Source organism: Zonotrichia leucophrys, chromosome 1A (assembly GCF_028769735.1).
Source record: "Zonotrichia leucophrys gambelii isolate GWCS_2022_RI chromosome 1A, RI_Zleu_2.0, whole genome shotgun sequence".
NCBI classification, from domain to species: domain Eukaryota; kingdom Metazoa; phylum Chordata; class Aves; order Passeriformes; family Passerellidae; genus Zonotrichia; species Zonotrichia leucophrys.
Window position 1 is genome coordinate 4085686 of NC_088170.1, and position 16343 is coordinate 4102028.

A 16343-nucleotide genomic window follows, 5' to 3' on the forward strand; every position below is an offset into this window, starting at 1 on the left:
TGCTGAATCCATGGCAAACTTCCCAATGGAAGCAGCCCCTGGCTGCAAATGTGCAGTTAACAGCCCAGGTCTGTGCAGCACACTCTGCTTCCCACCAGCTGCACATGGCCCACAGTCCCCACAGCTTTAGGAAATCCAACCATACTAAATTTTAGGTAGTCCTCCTGCTTCTCCTCAGACATAAATGTTGAAGGTAAGTGCCTTGTTAAGAGGAGGGAGAAAACAGACTTGATTTCCCCTCCACGTGCATAATAACACTTAAAAGTGCAAGTTTTGGAACATCTTTGAGACAAGTGGTGAGCTGAAGCAGGAGACTGTCTCATGCATTTCAGTGCAAAAGACAGCAGGGAAAAGGAAATTCTTTTTTTGTGTCTTTAATTTAAGGATCAGACAATTCAGAAAATTGGTATGTTAGTGATAACTGGCTAATTTCCTCTTAAAACCCATGTTTTTAACTTTTGAGTCCCTACCAGAAACTTTTCAAGTCTATTTATTACAAATATAAGCCACCTTGATTTTTTTTCTTCTTATCCTTTTTTAGGAAAAGAGGCAGAGGAAGAGACACCTTCCAACTTCTCCTTATTACAAAATCTAAGGAATACAATACCCAATTCAATCTGCTGAGTTAAGACTGAAGAAATCCAAAAGCTGTGGCCACACACACAAGTTTAACTCTGCCCCCGTGTGTGCAAACATTAAAACACATCCATCCACCCTGGATCCTGCTCTGGTTTTGTGCTAAAGGGTTTGTTAGTTTGTGGCAGTAATAATATATGACATTCACAATGACTATGAAGCTATGGGACACCTTTTTTCTTCTACACTCACATGTCATTGCATCATTAAACTCCTTTATGATTGCACTGGCTGCTTAAAAAACAAGCCATAGAGATATGCCTGCTGCCCACAATAATAAAACAAGGAGAAAAGAAGAAAAGAAGAAAAAGCAGTTCTGGAATTTTACCAGAGGCATGATCCTGTTAAGACTAGGGAAAAACAGGGACTTAATTTTACTTCTCACATTTGGCATGCCTGCCCTGTGTGAACTTCCCTGTTCTACACTGTGCCTCCCCTTTCAGCCTGAGGAGTGGATACCAGCACCTTTGGAGAGGGTGCAAAAGAAGGAACTCCGTCCTCTGCAGCCTCACAATGAGGTTTCCCCAGCATCAGCACACAAGGTGACAAAGCTCTGTCAATGTGAGACCAGCCCAGGCCACCAGCACTGTGGTGGGGACACACCAAGGGCTCAGCCCACACTCACACACCCAGCACTGAGGGAGCAGCTCTGGAAATGAGGGGCCTCTGCATCACACCCTGTCCTGGGACTGGGCAGGAATGAAACCTGGGCACTTTCACTGAACAAAACCTTCTCTCTCAGGAAATCTACAAGAGGAAGTGCAACAGGGCGTCAGAACACTCAGTGCGTGGCAAAAGAGAGACACAGAAACAGGACAGGGCACTGCAGGAGCTGATCCCAGCAGAAACACTAGCCTGATCAGGACACACCTGCCCTCAAGCCTTATCTTTTGATAAGGGAAAGGTCCGCAGGGCGCGCTGCTGCCACGCCCCGAGCAAATCACCTTGTCAATTTTTAATTGATTTCAGCTTTCACATTAACCTTTGTGAGCTGGGTGTACAGGGGAAAAGCCACAGCCTTGTTTGCTGCATATGGGAGGACCCAGAGCACCAGGGACAGCCCAGCATTGTCCCCTGCCCTGGCCAGTGGCCACTGTAAAACCAGAGAGGCAAGAGGCAGCTGTGGTGAGGCAGCCAGGAGGGAGTGCAGGACCATGGCAACCTATGTGCAGCTGAACACCTCTGCCAAGATGCCTCTCGTGGGGCTGGGCACCTGGAAGGTAAGAGAGAGCAAAGCACCTGTACTGCAGAGCTCCCAAAAAACTGCAGTGCCCCTGGTCCAGCTCTGGAGAGCTGTCCTGGTGCCTGGGGCTCTGTTCTGCCTGGCTTTTGGGCTGAGAGTGAGTTGAAGTGGAGCTACAGATAAATGGCTGCAGGTTGATTTCCAACCCTGGAGTCCATGTTTATCATTGCAAGAAATAGTGTTTATGTAAAGGGAAAAAAAACAACCCACCAACATGGATTGGGGGGGTATTTCTTTCCTTAACGTGGTTTTATTTTGCTAGAATACAGATGTTTAACAAGCACTGCTTTGAGATTCTTAATATTGATGCATTTTTGCAGTCTGCAGCTGGGCAGGTAAAGGCTGCAGTGACGGCTGCCATCGATGCCGGGTACCGCCACTTCGACTGTGCCTACGCCTACCTGAACGAGAGTGAGATTGGGGAAGGGATCCAGCAGAAAATCAAGGAAGGAGTTGTGAAAAGAGAAGATCTCTTCGTTGTCAGCAAGGTAAGGATCCAATGATCCTGGAGCACAGCTGAGGGAATGCTTTGTGTGGAGCATTTTCCTAGCAGGAAGGTAAGTAATGGAGACAAACATGATGCTGTAGGATAAAGCAAATCAGAGCAGCATTCAGGTCACTCCTGACACAAGCTTACAGCCTCACCCCATCCTGCAGGGAGAGCTAGGAAGGATACACTGTGTCTGCACCCTGCTGTGACCCAGCAGTCCTGGGGGATGGATTGATTCCTGCAAAAGAAGGGAAGCAGGAAAAGGCAGAGGGGACCAGGTGGCCCCAAGCAAGGAAGCGATGCAGAGGTCAGAGAGCACCCAGTGCCATTAGCAGCTTGCTGATGACACCCTGCTGATGCTAAAGCACAGCAGAGCACACAGGCTGTCACTGCCTGCTGCTTCTTCCAGCAGCTGGGCTCAGAGCACTGCCAAAGGAGTATCCCTGCCATGGGAGGAATTGTTCTGGGCACCTTGGGACACTAATCAGCTCAGCACATGTCCCAGGGAAGGGGGGATTGGTGGGTTTTCTTTCTTGTTACAAAAATCAGACATCAGCAAATACTTAGCTGGAATCTGGAGTTAATTCTTACCTAAGTAAAGTTGGTGGCAACCAGTCTTTGTGACTTGTCCTGTACCTTCTTGGCTTTGCCTGCTACATGCAGTGCAGAGTTCTGTGCATGCTCAGGAACAACGCTCAGGTACAGCACTGCCTCTGGAAGCCCCCTACAGCCAAGGCACATCCTGGGGAAAGGGGTAGCACAAAAGATGGGTGAGCTCATGGAACCAGAGACTGGCACTGACACTGCCCCCAGAGCCACAGGCCAGGCCCAGCCCAGAGCCTGCCACAATCTGACAAGCACTAGGATGGCCTCATGTCACATCACCTTCCAAAGAACAGGGAGCATTGCTGTGCTGTGCAGGAGAGCACCCAGAGCATTAACCAGGAGCTCACATCTGCCCTTTTTGTCTCCAGCTGTGGTGCACCTTCCATGAGAAGCATCTGGTGAAGGGAGCCTGCCAGAAGAGTCTTGCCAAGCTGAAGCTGGATTACCTGGACCTCTACCTCATGCACTGGCCCTTTGGCTACAAGGTACAGTAGCAGCAGGTCTTTTTGAAATCCTGGGAGATTGCAGGAAGAATTCCTGGGAGAGCTCCTCAGCAGAGCCAGGAGCACTGCTGCAGAAAGAGCCTGTGCCTGCTGTGCCCCTGATCTCTGCCCCAGTGCTGCACAGTGTCCTCTGCCCTCCTGATAACAGAGGCAGCCCCAGCAACAAGGTCAGGCCTCTGGCTGCAAGCAAAAGCTGTGCCTCTTTCCCTTTCCTTTACAGAGGGGTACAGTTTGATGCTTGACAGGAATTCCTTCCTTTGCAGGTTGCAGAATCACACAGTGGAAGTAAACATTTCCATTTCCCATTTCTCTCTTTGATCACCAAATTGTTAATACAGTACAGATTGAGCTGACCTTGCCTGTAGGAGCCTTAGTGTTGTTTCACAGACTTTGGATTTCAAGAAGATACCTATCAAAATCTGTATTCTACCTTATGCTTTTGAGCTTAACTCCATTCCTTCAATATTTAGTTAGCTTTACATGGACAAAGTTGTCAAGTGAAACTGCACAATATTGTGGCATTTAGATAATTCCAATAGTTCAAAATACTTTGGCCATACTGTCTAGTCACAGGCTGTTATAAACTTTCTAATACAGCAGTTTCAACAGTGAGCCTCCCCATGGCACATCTGTCAGCAGATGCACTCCAGTGTAAATGTCTGTGTTCACAGGGCCAAAGTCAATCCTCCACACAGCTTTTTTAAAACAACTAAACAAACTGTTACTTGAACAATACTTGGAGTGAACTCATGTAAGACTCCAGAATATTGTTCTATAAGTTAACCACTTCCATACATTGTGGATCATCACTTGAGAGGGTCCAGCAGAAACACCTGTCTTTATTGGGATAATAGATGAAAAATTGCATGAACTAAGAAGTGACTGAAGAACTAGTTAAGTTATGGTGAGAATTATTTGATTTTTTTAATGCAGTATTAGCTTTAGCTCCTTACATCCCTGTTGGGTGATTTCACACAGCTAATGTCTCAGCAGAGATTATTTCAAGCCTTTTCTCTCTCTCTAACAGGCTGGAGAGGAATTGTTTCCCAAAGATGACCAAGGCATGGCCATACCCAGCAACAGTGATCTTCTACAGACGTGGGAGGTAAGTTCAGCCAGAGCAGAAGAGGGATGCCCTCTGTCCTCATCAGTCTTTGCCATGCTCCCATTACCTTCAGCAGTCACAGATCTGTTGTCTTGTTCTCACAAAATTACCTGGAAGGAACATAAGGCAGCACAAAACAGCTTTTCATAATGGGCATGCTCAATCCTTCCCTGGTTATTCCTGTTCTCTGAGCTCTTACTTGACTGGAGCTGCACAAGCACTTCCAGTGGAGCTGCACACCAGACTGAAACTAGAAAAAGTTCACTGTGGAACAATAACAACTGTACAATTGTTTTCACCACTGTTCTTCTGACTTTCTTGAGTTGCTCAAACAAATTTCACAGAAATAAAGACATTTTAGGTTGAGATCTGGCCTGTAATGTGTGGGACAACCCTCCAAAGCTTGCACAACAGTAGAATACTGAGTATCATCATTCTTCTCCTCATGCAACTCAGTGTGAATTTCTACACACTCAGGGAATGAGCATTTGGGCTTGGGTGAGATGGCATTAATGTGCCAGCACCTGCTTTTCCCTCAGAGAACTTTGCAATTTCAAACTTTGTGCTGCTCATGGTGGGAAACAAGTCACATTAGGAAGAACATCATCAGGAGCTGTCTTGCACACTGGATGATGATTTTGCTGTTTTAGGCCATGGAGGAGCTGGTGGACGCTGGCCTGGTAAAAGCCATTGGAGTCTCCAACTTCAACCATGAGCAGATTGAAAGAATCTTGAACAAACCAGGACTGAAGCACAAACCTGCAAATGTCCAGGTGAGCTGCAAAGTGACTGCAGATGACTGGATTTGTGGGATTATAAAGATCCATTTACAGTGGAATGAGGAGATGGGAAAAGGATGAACAGAGAAGACACAGCATGTACATTAAATCCCTCTCTGTGGACATTTCAGAGTACAGCATTGGGACACCTCTATTTTTTTTTTTTATCACCTTGCTCAGCCACTGTTTAAGGATGCTGGAGAAGTTCCCTGAAAACAGCCTTTCTGGAATAATGAAGAACCCAGAGATGAGCTTTGTGGAACACCGTCAAAAACTGTATAAGCCCTTTGTATCAAAATAGGTGGTTTAATACTAAGGATGGGTATTATATGCAAGGATAATGTGAAATTAGGGGGGAAAAGCAGCCTCTAATTGGACCAGGAGATAATTTGTGGAGCACAATGATACTGCAGCAGTTCTGCCACTGTCAAACTCTTTGTTTTGTGTTGGCAGATTGAATCTCATCCATACCTCACCCAGGAGAAGCTGATCAAGTACTGCCAGTCCAAAGGGCTGGCTGTGACTGCATACTGTCCCCTTGGCTCTCCTGACAGACCATGGTAAATTTGCTTTGCAATCTGCCAGGGAGGTGCTGGGGGTTATGACTGAAGCCCTGAGACTACACATACACCACTCACTTCTTATTTAAACACAGACCTCTCTTGCTGTGCTGAATCTTTCTGTGGAGCTTTCTGGCCACTGATTTGTTTCCTCTGTGTAGGGCTAAGCCTGAGGATCCTTCCCTGCTGGATGACCCCAAGATCAAAGAGATTGCAGCCAAGCACAACAAAACCCCAGCACAGGTGGGTACTCCTTCCCAATGCAGGAAAACAGAGCTCCAGAAAGGGTAGAACCTCTGTCCCTTCCCCAGGAATTGTGGCACTCCTCTGATTTTTCCCTAACAATGCAGATTTTTTATTATATTACCTCCAGTACACACTATTAACTCTTAGGCCATCAAAAAGATTCCTGACCACCTTCAGATGTCACTTCACCTGTATAGTAGTCACAGGTGACCCCCGAGGCAGGAAATGATTGGTATCTGAATTTAAGGCTTTGGAATGTTGAACACTCCTTTCATTAAAATATTATAGTATATTATAGTATAGTATATTATAGTATAGTATATTATACCACACTATATATATTATATATTATATATTATATATTATATATTATATATTATATATTATATATGATATATAATATATTATATATCATATATCATATATATTCTATGTTCTATATTATATATTATATATAGGCTACAAAGAATATTTAAGAATACTAAAGAAAACTCATGACTGTCTCCTGACTGCTTGGACTTGATACACTAATTAACATAAAAAATTCTACTAGAATCTAATCAAGTAACCACTTTGGATAAACAATCTCTAGAACATATTTTACATGAGTGCAAACACAGGAGTAGTAAATGAGGTAAGAATTGTTTTCAATTCTTTTCTCTGTGTCTCTCACAGTTTCTCTCTGTTCAGAGGGCATGTGAATAACACATCCCTGTCAAGTCCTCTTGCAGAGAATGTAAACCTTGCACAGACTGCTAAAATCCCAAACAAAAGGAATGGAGTGACCCAAACCTGGATGGCAAGGGAGGTTTCCTGTGAGGCTTCACCCCTTCCCTCTTTGCTCTCCGGGCAGAGCAGCCTGGACTGCAGGGCCAGGGATGGTTTGAAATGCAGCTCTGCAGAAGTGAGGGTAGCACAGGGAAAACAGCTGTTGGAACAGGAGCAATGATTCAGTTTTCTCTTTTTGCAGGTTCTCCTTCGCTTCCAGATCCAGAGGAATGTGATTGTGATTCCCAAATCCGTCACCCCACAGCGCATTGTGGAGAACTTCCAGGTGAGGGATCAGGAGTGAGCAGGGGCTGCCCTCAGGGATGTTTGGATCCTTTATCACCCTTGTCATGGCATCCTGCAGCAAGAGGATGGACTTCTTCCTGCTTAATACACTTCACTGAGTGTTAAACCAGGCCTACTTCTTGAGAGTTTAATCAGAAATCCTTACATGATACCATTCCCTGTTCCATGGCTTGTGGATGGATGAGTGTTTGTGAGGGTCCCCAGGACAAGGGAAGAGATGAATCTGACTCCATGTCTCAGAAGGCTAATTTTTTATTATATTACATTATATATGCTATACTAAAACTATACTAAAGAAAGAGAGAGGATACATCAGAAGGTTTAACAAGAATGAATAATAAAAACCCATGACTGACTCAGAGTCTGACACAGCTGGACCCTGATTGCTCATGAATTAAAAACAATTCACATATTTGGATAAACAATTCTCCAAATTACATTCCAGAGTAGCAAAACAGGGAGAAGCTGAAGCTCCTCATCTTGCCAGGAGAAGAAATCCTGGCAAAGGCATTTTTCAGAAAATATCATGGTCACAGCTTGCTTGGAATCCCCACACAGAAACATGCCAGAATCTTATCTAGAATCAGCAATGCTCATAAAATAATCGCTTTTGTCCATAAAACAAGTTGTTCTTCATAATTCAGTGATCCATGTGTGAAAATGGAGCAGTGTGGAGCTGCTCTTGTGTTTCTCTTAAGTTTGTTTAAAGAAGTGATTTCCAATTGTATCTCTAATTAGGTGTTTGATTTTGAACTGACTAAAGAGGAGATGGCAACTATTCTGTCCTTCAACAGAAACTGGAGGATCTGTCAAATGAATGTGTAAGTGATGCTGCTTGTTTTCTTCCAAATCTTAAATTCTGAATATTCTTTACAAGGAATTTTGTGTCACACCTTCTAGGTAACATGAAATTCAAATTTTTTTTAATGATGCCAACTCAAACTCCAACTGGTTTCGTTTGTCCCAAAAAAAATCACATTTTCAGGAGAGGACTTAATATTTTCATTTTAAAAACAAAACAAAAATTAATGCAAATTTTATTCTAATTTTTAATTCTTGGTTTTTAGGAAACTCTCTTGAATTAAAAAAAATGGGATGTTTAACTCATCTCTGTGTGTACTAGAAAAAGGAGAACATGTATCTCCCCCTATTCTTGCTGTAACTCTGTGATGCAGATCTTCCCTTGGTGGCTCTTCCATGCACACAACATATCTCCACATCACATTTAGATCATGGGTGAAAATAACAGTCCCATTTTTATTTCTTTCAGGTCCAAAAACCTCAAGGAATACCCTTTCCATGCAGAATACTGAAGGTGCTTGTAACATGGCCTTCACCAGACCTCTGGTGCCATCTGCCAAGGAAGACATAGGATGTTTATCCCACAACATTTAGGGCTTTTGGAAGAAGGAAAGAGTATTTTCTACAGCACCACTATTCACTGGTTGCCTTCAGTCTTGCATCAGCAGAAACCAGACGTTGACAAACACATCCCACAGATCCACAACTTCATCAGAGGTGTCTGCATTTTAAATAAAATTAACTTTAAAATGCAAAAACCTAATTGGTGGAAAGTTTTTTGTCTATTGTAGGAAAACCCAAAACCCTCCCACTCGGAGATGCCCAGAGGGGTGGGCTGCAGTCACTGCACTGTGGGGACACAGATCCTGCCTGGGACACTCGGTATTTTCCCCTGCCATCCCTCAGCACCCACCTTATCCCTTCCTCACCAGCCACAGCCCTGTTTTTAACAGACAAATACAAGAATTATCACAGATCTTGCAAAAAAACCTCTTGAGAAGACACGGAGAGATTGGTGGGACCTCAGAGGATGCTCCTGGCTTGATCTGAACTCAATGCAAGGAAGAGGCCAATATCTTAAAATCAGATTAAAACTCCACCCCCCTGTTTTATTCTTGCCTTAACAACCATCTGGAAGTTGAACCTATGCACATCATTTAGCAAAGTAAATATTCTGTTCCAACATACACTCTATTTTCAAAGGCTCTGCCATCATCTGACAGCCCCAGCCACACCTTCAGGACAAAAACAAGTGTCACCTCCTGGGGACTGGCACGGTCTGGGCAAGGCAAACAAAGCAAAACACAAAACCTTCTGCCCAAAATCCTCTCTTAAAACCTTAAAACAACAACGTGAATCTCACAGCATGCCTTGGGAAAAGCAAGAACCAGCCTTCACAGGAGAACATCAGTTCACAGAATGAAATGAGTGGAAGGACAAATTGCATTTCTCAGCCCTGCTCTCCTGTGTGGTTAAACTGCAACACCACATCCTGCAGAGGACAGCTGACAGCACTGCCAGAAACCTGGGGGAAGATTTAATTAAAAATAATTATCTTGTCTGCCTTCAGTGAAATGAAGCAAAAAAATCTTGGGTGGGAGAGGCATCCAGAGAAAACAGTATATATTTTAGATTTATGTTTGTACCTGAGGGAATTCCCCAAGCACAAGCAAACAGAAAAGCCTCCCAAGCAGCCCTGACGGGATATTATGGAGCACTTGCAGGATCCTGTTGATAAATTAATTTCTTTTTCATTGCACTTTCAACACCCCATCGTGTAGCATATTTTGCCTCTCCAAAATTGCCAAGTCAGTTTCTAAAGTGAAATTAAAAGGCCGCCTACTGTTTATTTGTACACTTGTATGTTTCCTTCTGAAATACGGTCTGCGCTTCCGTAAAGACACAGGGACAAAGCGATCGCTGTGATATTCGCTGTAAACTCAGCGAATGTTCTTCAGGAGTTTTGAAAAGACATTAAAACACGCTTTCCCTTAAATGAAAAGCGTTTAAAAGGAAGTTATTTGTACTGATCGTTTCCGAAATGACTCGCAAACTCACCCCAGAGTGAAACTGTTTATGCCATGTTGGTGTCACTCAGGGAACCCAGCGGGCGTCAGAACACCCGGGGACATGGCACAAGGAGGATAAACACGGACACAGGGACAGAACGCTGCAGGAGCTGATCCCTGCAGGGACACCCCTGCACTCAGCCTTTACCCTTCCGTAAGGAATTTCACCCTTCTCCCGGGGGAACTCCCGGATTCCCTCCCACACGGGCTCCCTCCCACACGGGCTCCCCCCTCACTACATCCCCCATGACCGCCCAGCGGGCTCCATTGCCTGTCGGCTCCGCTGCTGATTGGCTGGCGCGGCGGGCTCGCGCGGAACGGGGGCGCTGATTGGCTGCGGGCGCGGGGTAAACATGGCGGCCATGGCGGGGTACGTGCGGCTCGGGGCCGCCGCCAGCGCGCCCCTCATGGGGCTGGGCACATGGAAGGTGAGGCGGGCACCGCGCTGTGGGACGGGGCAGCGCCTGAGAATCCCTCAGCGAGACCTGTCCTGCCCTTTTTTCCCTCTCTAGTCCCCCCCAGGGAAGGTGACAGCTGCGGTGATGGCTGCTATCGATGCCGGGTACCGCCACTTCGACTGTGCCTATGTGTACCAGAACGAGAAGGAGGTTGGGGAGGGGATCCAGCAGAAAATCAAGGAAGGCGTGGTGAAACGAGAGGATCTGTTCGTGGTCAGTAAGGTATGGATCAGATACTCATGGATTATGGACACACTGGTTTTACCTGTGCTAGGAGCATCTAACATTTAACACAGTTAAACGCCGTAGCACTGGAGAAGTTTGTAAAGTAAATGAGTTAATTTTTGATACCCTTCTCTTGTTTCCTGTGCTGCCACACAGCCCAGCCTCGCTGCGTGTGAAGAGCCCTGGGCAGGCCTCACTCCACAGCTCATTCCCAAGAACAGGGAGCATTGCTGTGCTGTGCAGGAGAGCCCTGCAGAGCTTTCCCCCAGGAGCTCACATCTGCCCTGTTTTTGTCTCCAGCTGTGGTGCACCTTCCATGAGAAGCCTCTGGTGAAGGGAGCCTGCCAGAAGACTCTTGCAGACCTGAAGCTGGCTTACCTGGATCTCTACCTTGTCCACTGGCCTTTTGGCTTCAAGGTACAATAGCAGCAATGCCTTTAACTTCATTTCTTTTGCCTGGCTTAACAGCCCAGCAATTGTTCTGGCTGATAATTACATGCCTATTATTTGTGCCAGCACTGCTCTGGTGCTCCTCTTGACCCTGTGTGACTCAGGCTTTTGGTCTTTGCTCCAGAAGCAGCTGTTTTCGTACCCTTTTGATCCTGGGAATGATGGCCTGAAAACCAGAGAAACTAGAAACAGCTCTCCCAGCTCCAAGCATAAGACAGGCTGCTTTCCTTTTCTCTTGCAAATTCAATGTGTGTTAATCTAAAAATCACCCCTTGTGGGAACAGGATTGCTTTTTGCTGCTTCTCTGCAGTTTTCCTTTGTGTGCTACAGAATCAGAGAGCAAAAGAAAGCATTGCTGTTTTCCATCTCTCTCTTTAATCACCAAGTCCTTAATGCAGTACAGATTGAGAAGCCTTAGTGTTGATCCACTGAGGCAGGAATTTAAAAGGTGAAATTTCTGTGAGAGTGTTTAGGAGTTGATGTCTGAGTCAATCAGTGAAGGATTTGATGTCTGAGTTTTAATATTTCTAGTCACAGCCTTTCTATCCTCTCAGTCTGATCCCTCCCCATTCTACCTGTTGCCTTTGAGATGCTCATCTTTTTTGCATGCTTTGTTTTAGCTTTATATGAACAGAGCCATGAAAATGAAACTGTCTCATGGTGACAGCAGCAAACAGCTGTTAAACACAGCTCAGTCTTGGCATTTTTTCATAATTTGTACACAAAGGCTCTTCCAGCTTTCCTAGTCTTGGTGGCTTTGCACTGAGTGTTGTCATGGAAAAGCTTCAGTGCACATAACAGCTCTTTTCAGTAGATCTGGTGTTGTGTAGACCAAAGTGTTGATGCCCCCATGGAAAAAGAATAAAAGCAATTCTTGCTAAGTGGGAACTAAAGAGCAGCCCCTGAAGGGAGCACATGTGAGCCTGGAGGCTGCAGCTCTGTCTGGTTTGTTCCCTGTGGGTGTTTGGATGAGCCATCACTTCCAGGGGTCCAGCAGAAAAACCTGTCCTGCTGGGAGTGGTCACTGGCAAAAATGCCTTAAATTCCTTCCACTTCTCCAAAGGAATGACTGAGTGTAGACAAGAACCAGCACTCTTGCTCTAGAAGTGTAAGATATTGCGGTTGTGAGCACTCAAGTGGATTTGTCAAGAGATTTTCAGGCACTTTCTGTGTCACTGACAGGCAGGAGAGGATCTGTTCCCTGCAGATGACAAAGGCATGGCTGTCCCCAGCAACACAGATATCCTGCAGACGTGGGAGGTGAGTTCATCTCAAGTGGAAAAGTCACATCTCCTGTGCTCAGCAGTGCTGTTGGCTTCAGCAGCTGCAGAATGTTCAGCCATGCATGCAGAATTAATTGGAAAGAACTCACGGAAATACACCGTTTTAAAAATGTGGTTTAAAAAAATGTTCATTTTAAAAAATTGTTTAAAAATTTAAACATTGCTTCCCATGAAGACAAACAGAGCTTGTCAGGAAAAATGTGTTCTGTCATGTCTTAACCTACTGCATGCTGACTGTGCTCCCCTTTCTGCCAGGCTATGGAGGAGCTGGTGGATGCTGGCCTGGTAAAAGCCATTGGAATTTCCAACTTCAACCGTGAGCAGATTGAAAGAATCTTGAACAAGCCAGGACTGAAGCACAAACCTGCAAATAATCAGGTGAGCTGCAGAGTGACTGCAGGGGAATGCTTCTCAGGGATTATAAAGGTCCAATTACAGTTGAATGAGGAGGTAGAAAAAGGGAGAACAAAGTAGACAGAGCTTGTACTACAATTACAATCTTGTATTGTCACATAGGCCACCTGCAGGGTGGGGTGAAGGCAACCTCTAATTAGGAAATTAGGATTCAGAAAAACCTCTGCAGCAAGGGAAAACTACAGTAGTTTTACAGCTCTAAGTCTATGCTTCTGTGTTGGCAGATTGAGTCTCATCCATACCTTTCCCAGGAGAAGCTGATTGACTACTGCCACTCCAAAGGGATCACTGTGACAGCATACTGTCCCCTTGGACGTCCTGATGGGTAATTTCCAAGTGGGTTCATGTGATTTATGACTAACTGAGTAATGGTGCAGGTGTATATATATAATTTTTTTATTTTTTAATTAATGGGGCTAGATAGAATCTCTCTGAAGTGATTCTGTGTTGTTTCATCCTTTTCTCCCCCACTTTGTCTAGTTCTAAGCCAGATGCACCTTCCCTTCTGGATGACCCCAAGATCAAGGAGATTGCAGCCAAGCACAACAAAACCCCAGCACAGGTGGGTAGGTGCCAGACAGTGGATACCCCTTCCTGTAACAGAGAAATTTGAAAACCTGTCTGAAGAGAGGGAACAACCTCTGTGGTGTTACCTGTGAATAATGCTGCTTTTTTGTCTTGTTAACAAGCAGTGCAGGCTGTCCATTCTGTGGCCTGCAAGATATGCTATTACTAACTCTGGCCATCAGTCAAGAAAATATTATTTGACTCATCTTCACTTAAGTCCTTTTGAAGAAATTAAAACCTTGCATATTGTGCAAAACTTCTGGGTGCCAAGAAAAGGAACTGACTGACCCAAAGGCAGAATGGAAAGCAGACCTTCCATGGGGCCTTTCCACCACTTCCAGGGCCAGGGATGGTTTGAAATGCAGCTCTGCAGAAGTGGGGAGAGCTCAGGGAAAGCAGCTGTTGGAACAGGAGCAATGATTCAGTTGTCTGTCCTTGCAGGTTCTGCTTCGCTTCCAGATCCAGAGGAATGTGATTGCCATTCCCAAATCTGTCACCCCACAGCGCATTGTGGAGAACTTCCAGGTGAGGGATCAGGAGGGGGCTGCCCTCAGGGATGGCTTGGATCTTTTATCACCCTTGTCATGGCATCCTGCAGCAAGAGGCCTGGGCTCCTTCTGCCTGTCTGGAAGTCAGGGCTACAGTAAAAACTACAGTGAAGAACAGACAGAGCTGTTAGTTTTATCAACACACTATTTCCATCAGGCACCTTACATGGTGTCTCCTGTTCTGTTTCTTCCCTCTGCCAGTAGAGTCTAGAAATTCCAAAAATATTTCTTTTCCTTTCTGTGTTCATGAATCCATCATTTGTACCCAGCATCCTTTCTGATATGAACTTGTTCTTTAATCTCATGAATATTGCTTCTGGTTTGATTTTTTCCAAGAAGTAAAATCCAGCTGGTTTTCTCTTTTTAGGTGTTTGACTTTGAACTGACTAAAGAGGAGATGGCCACCCTTCTTAGCTTAAACAAAAACTGGAGGATCTGTGCAATGGTCACGTAAGTGACAGTTTGTGCCCTTCAAACTCTTACATTTTCAATGGTCTTTATCCTGCTCTCACAGGAACTGGTATAGCTGTTAAATTGGCTGTATTTTGAAATCTGAAATAATTTTGGCCATGAAGCATTTATTGTTATACTTCCACTTTATTGACTGAAAGGCAAGTGTAAGTCATGCTGTGTGTTCATTGTGAATCCATTCTCCAGGAAACTTTGTATGCCTGGAATTCCAGAATGAGAGTTCTAGTTGGTAACTTTGGCTGTGTCCATATGGGACAAACGAGCACTAGGCAGTCTTAAACTTTGGATATTTTTTTCTGTGGGGTATTATAAATTGATGTCAGCTCTCACACAGGTGGTTGTGGTGGGGAATGAGCATCTGTTGTGCAGTACAGAGCACAGCTGCTTGCAGAATATGCACCAAGACAGGAAGTCTTGGCTGCAAGGCCACAGAAACTGCTGCTGTCTGTAAGCAGTGTGAATTTTAACTCTGTATCTACAAAGTAACTTGGTCCCACCACTGTTCAGTGCCTGAATTACAAAAGAAGGCTGGAACTTGTTGGTCCTGTAAGCTGTTTCTATACTATCAAGTCTCTTAAGTTCACTCTGCAGTTACTCAGAGCCTCCTTTGAAGGCTCCTCTGTACACCCACTGTTGTTCTATATAGCAATTATTTTAGCCTTGAGTAATCTTTCCTCTTTGATTTCCTCCAGGTGCAAAAATCTTAAGGAGTACCCTTTCAATGCAGAATACTGAAGATGGTTTTTTTCCTGGCCTCTCTCAGGCCCCCTGGGTCTAATGAGCTTCTACCATTGCCTCAAACTGTGCACTTTGTAGCTGACACACTGTATCCCTCCTCCCAGCAAAGGCACAGGATATGTGTTCAGTGACTTTGGGTTTTCTTCTTTGGTGAAAGGAAATTGTACAATTGTTCTGAAGAGCAGAATGTGGGCTGTGATAATTCTCATTACCTGAGTGTCTCTGCATGGCTGAAATAGCAAAGGAGAAAACAGAAGAGGGAACTAACAACTGATTTTTATCTACTGTCTTGCATCAGCACTGCTTAAGGCTGCAGGGTTAAGGATATGTAAGTGCAGGAGAAAAATCCATCCTGAATAATCACATACTCACTGCCTGAAGGTAAAAGACAAAATTAACTTCTAGAGTACAGCCCCAAGCTTTCTGGGAAATAAGAATAAATGGGAGAAGTGTCCAGACCTATAGATGAATAACAAGTCATATTGGGCCTTATTTCAGTCCCTTTTTTACAGGCTGAAACTGCATAGAGATTGATGTTCAATTTCATTCTTGACCAAAATAAAAATATTTGAATTACTGCTTGTTTGGAAGTTCTATTTTTATGTTAAAAATAACAAACCAAGAAGCTTGCATTAACAATGTAGCTGGAAATAATCATCCCTATTCAATTTTCAGTTATGACACAAGAGCATTGAGACCTTGTCTTGATCAGAAGTTGAATAATTTGGTATAACAAGCATTGACACAGCAATGCTGAAAAGAACAGTTAAGTAGGACAAGCCTCTCACTGACATATTTTATGAAAATCCTTTTGCTAGGATTTTTCTCCTGAGAAGCTGAGAAGCCTCAGAAAAGAAATGCAAACAATGATTATCTGATGGCTGTACAATGTGGTCTGGAGATGGTTTACCAACAGGTGCATCTTTGATTGGTCTCATGTGGATTGTTTTTAATTATTGACCAATCACAGCCAGCTCTGTTGAGACTGTGAGCTGTCACAGGTTTTTTATTATCATTCCTTTCTAGCCTTCTGATGTCTCCTTTCTTTAGTATAGTGTTAGTATGGCATTTTTAATA

General features: G+C 44.5%; 2 protein-coding genes across 2 annotated transcripts; both read left to right on the top strand.

Moving 5' to 3' along the window:
* Nucleotides 1-1621: 1621 nt before the first annotated feature.
* Nucleotides 1622-8804, top strand: LOC135459406 (aldo-keto reductase family 1 member B7-like). Its single transcript, XM_064735419.1, has 10 exons — nt 1622-1856; nt 2200-2367; nt 3344-3460; nt 4506-4583; nt 5234-5356; nt 5816-5922; nt 6084-6165; nt 7139-7222; nt 7981-8063; nt 8513-8804. Exons 1-10 carry the CDS (start codon nt 1791-1793, stop codon nt 8553-8555), a joined length of 951 nt encoding a protein of 316 aa, XP_064591489.1. The 5' UTR covers nt 1622-1790; the 3' UTR covers nt 8556-8804.
* Nucleotides 8805-10436: 1632 nt separating this feature from the next.
* On the top strand, nt 10437-15843 carry LOC135459387 (aldo-keto reductase family 1 member B1-like). The gene is made up of 10 exons (XM_064735369.1): nt 10437-10540; nt 10625-10792; nt 11096-11212; nt 12428-12505; nt 12784-12906; nt 13167-13267; nt 13423-13504; nt 13951-14034; nt 14425-14507; nt 15221-15843. The coding sequence occupies exons 1-10, from the start codon at nt 10466-10468 to the stop codon at nt 15261-15263; spliced, it is 954 nt and encodes a 317-aa protein (XP_064591439.1). The 5' UTR covers nt 10437-10465; the 3' UTR covers nt 15264-15843.
* Nucleotides 15844-16343: the final 500 nt, after the last annotated feature.

Coding starts and splice junctions, on each gene's coding strand:
- LOC135459406 (XM_064735419.1), top strand. CDS start 1,791: ATGGCAACCTATGTGCAGCTGAACACCTCTGCCAAGATGCCTCTCGTG. Junction 4,584..5,233: donor ATCTTCTACAGACGTGGGAG/GTAAGTTCAGCC, acceptor TTGCTGTTTTAG/GCCATGGAGGAGCTGGTGGA. Junction 5,357..5,815: donor ACAAACCTGCAAATGTCCAG/GTGAGCTGCAAA, acceptor TTGTGTTGGCAG/ATTGAATCTCATCCATACCT.
- LOC135459387 (XM_064735369.1), top strand. CDS start 10,466: ATGGCGGCCATGGCGGGGTACGTGCGGCTCGGGGCCGCCGCCAGCGCG. Junction 13,268..13,422: donor CCCCTTGGACGTCCTGATGG/GTAATTTCCAAG, acceptor CACTTTGTCTAG/TTCTAAGCCAGATGCACCTT. Junction 14,035..14,424: donor GCATTGTGGAGAACTTCCAG/GTGAGGGATCAG, acceptor TTCTCTTTTTAG/GTGTTTGACTTTGAACTGAC.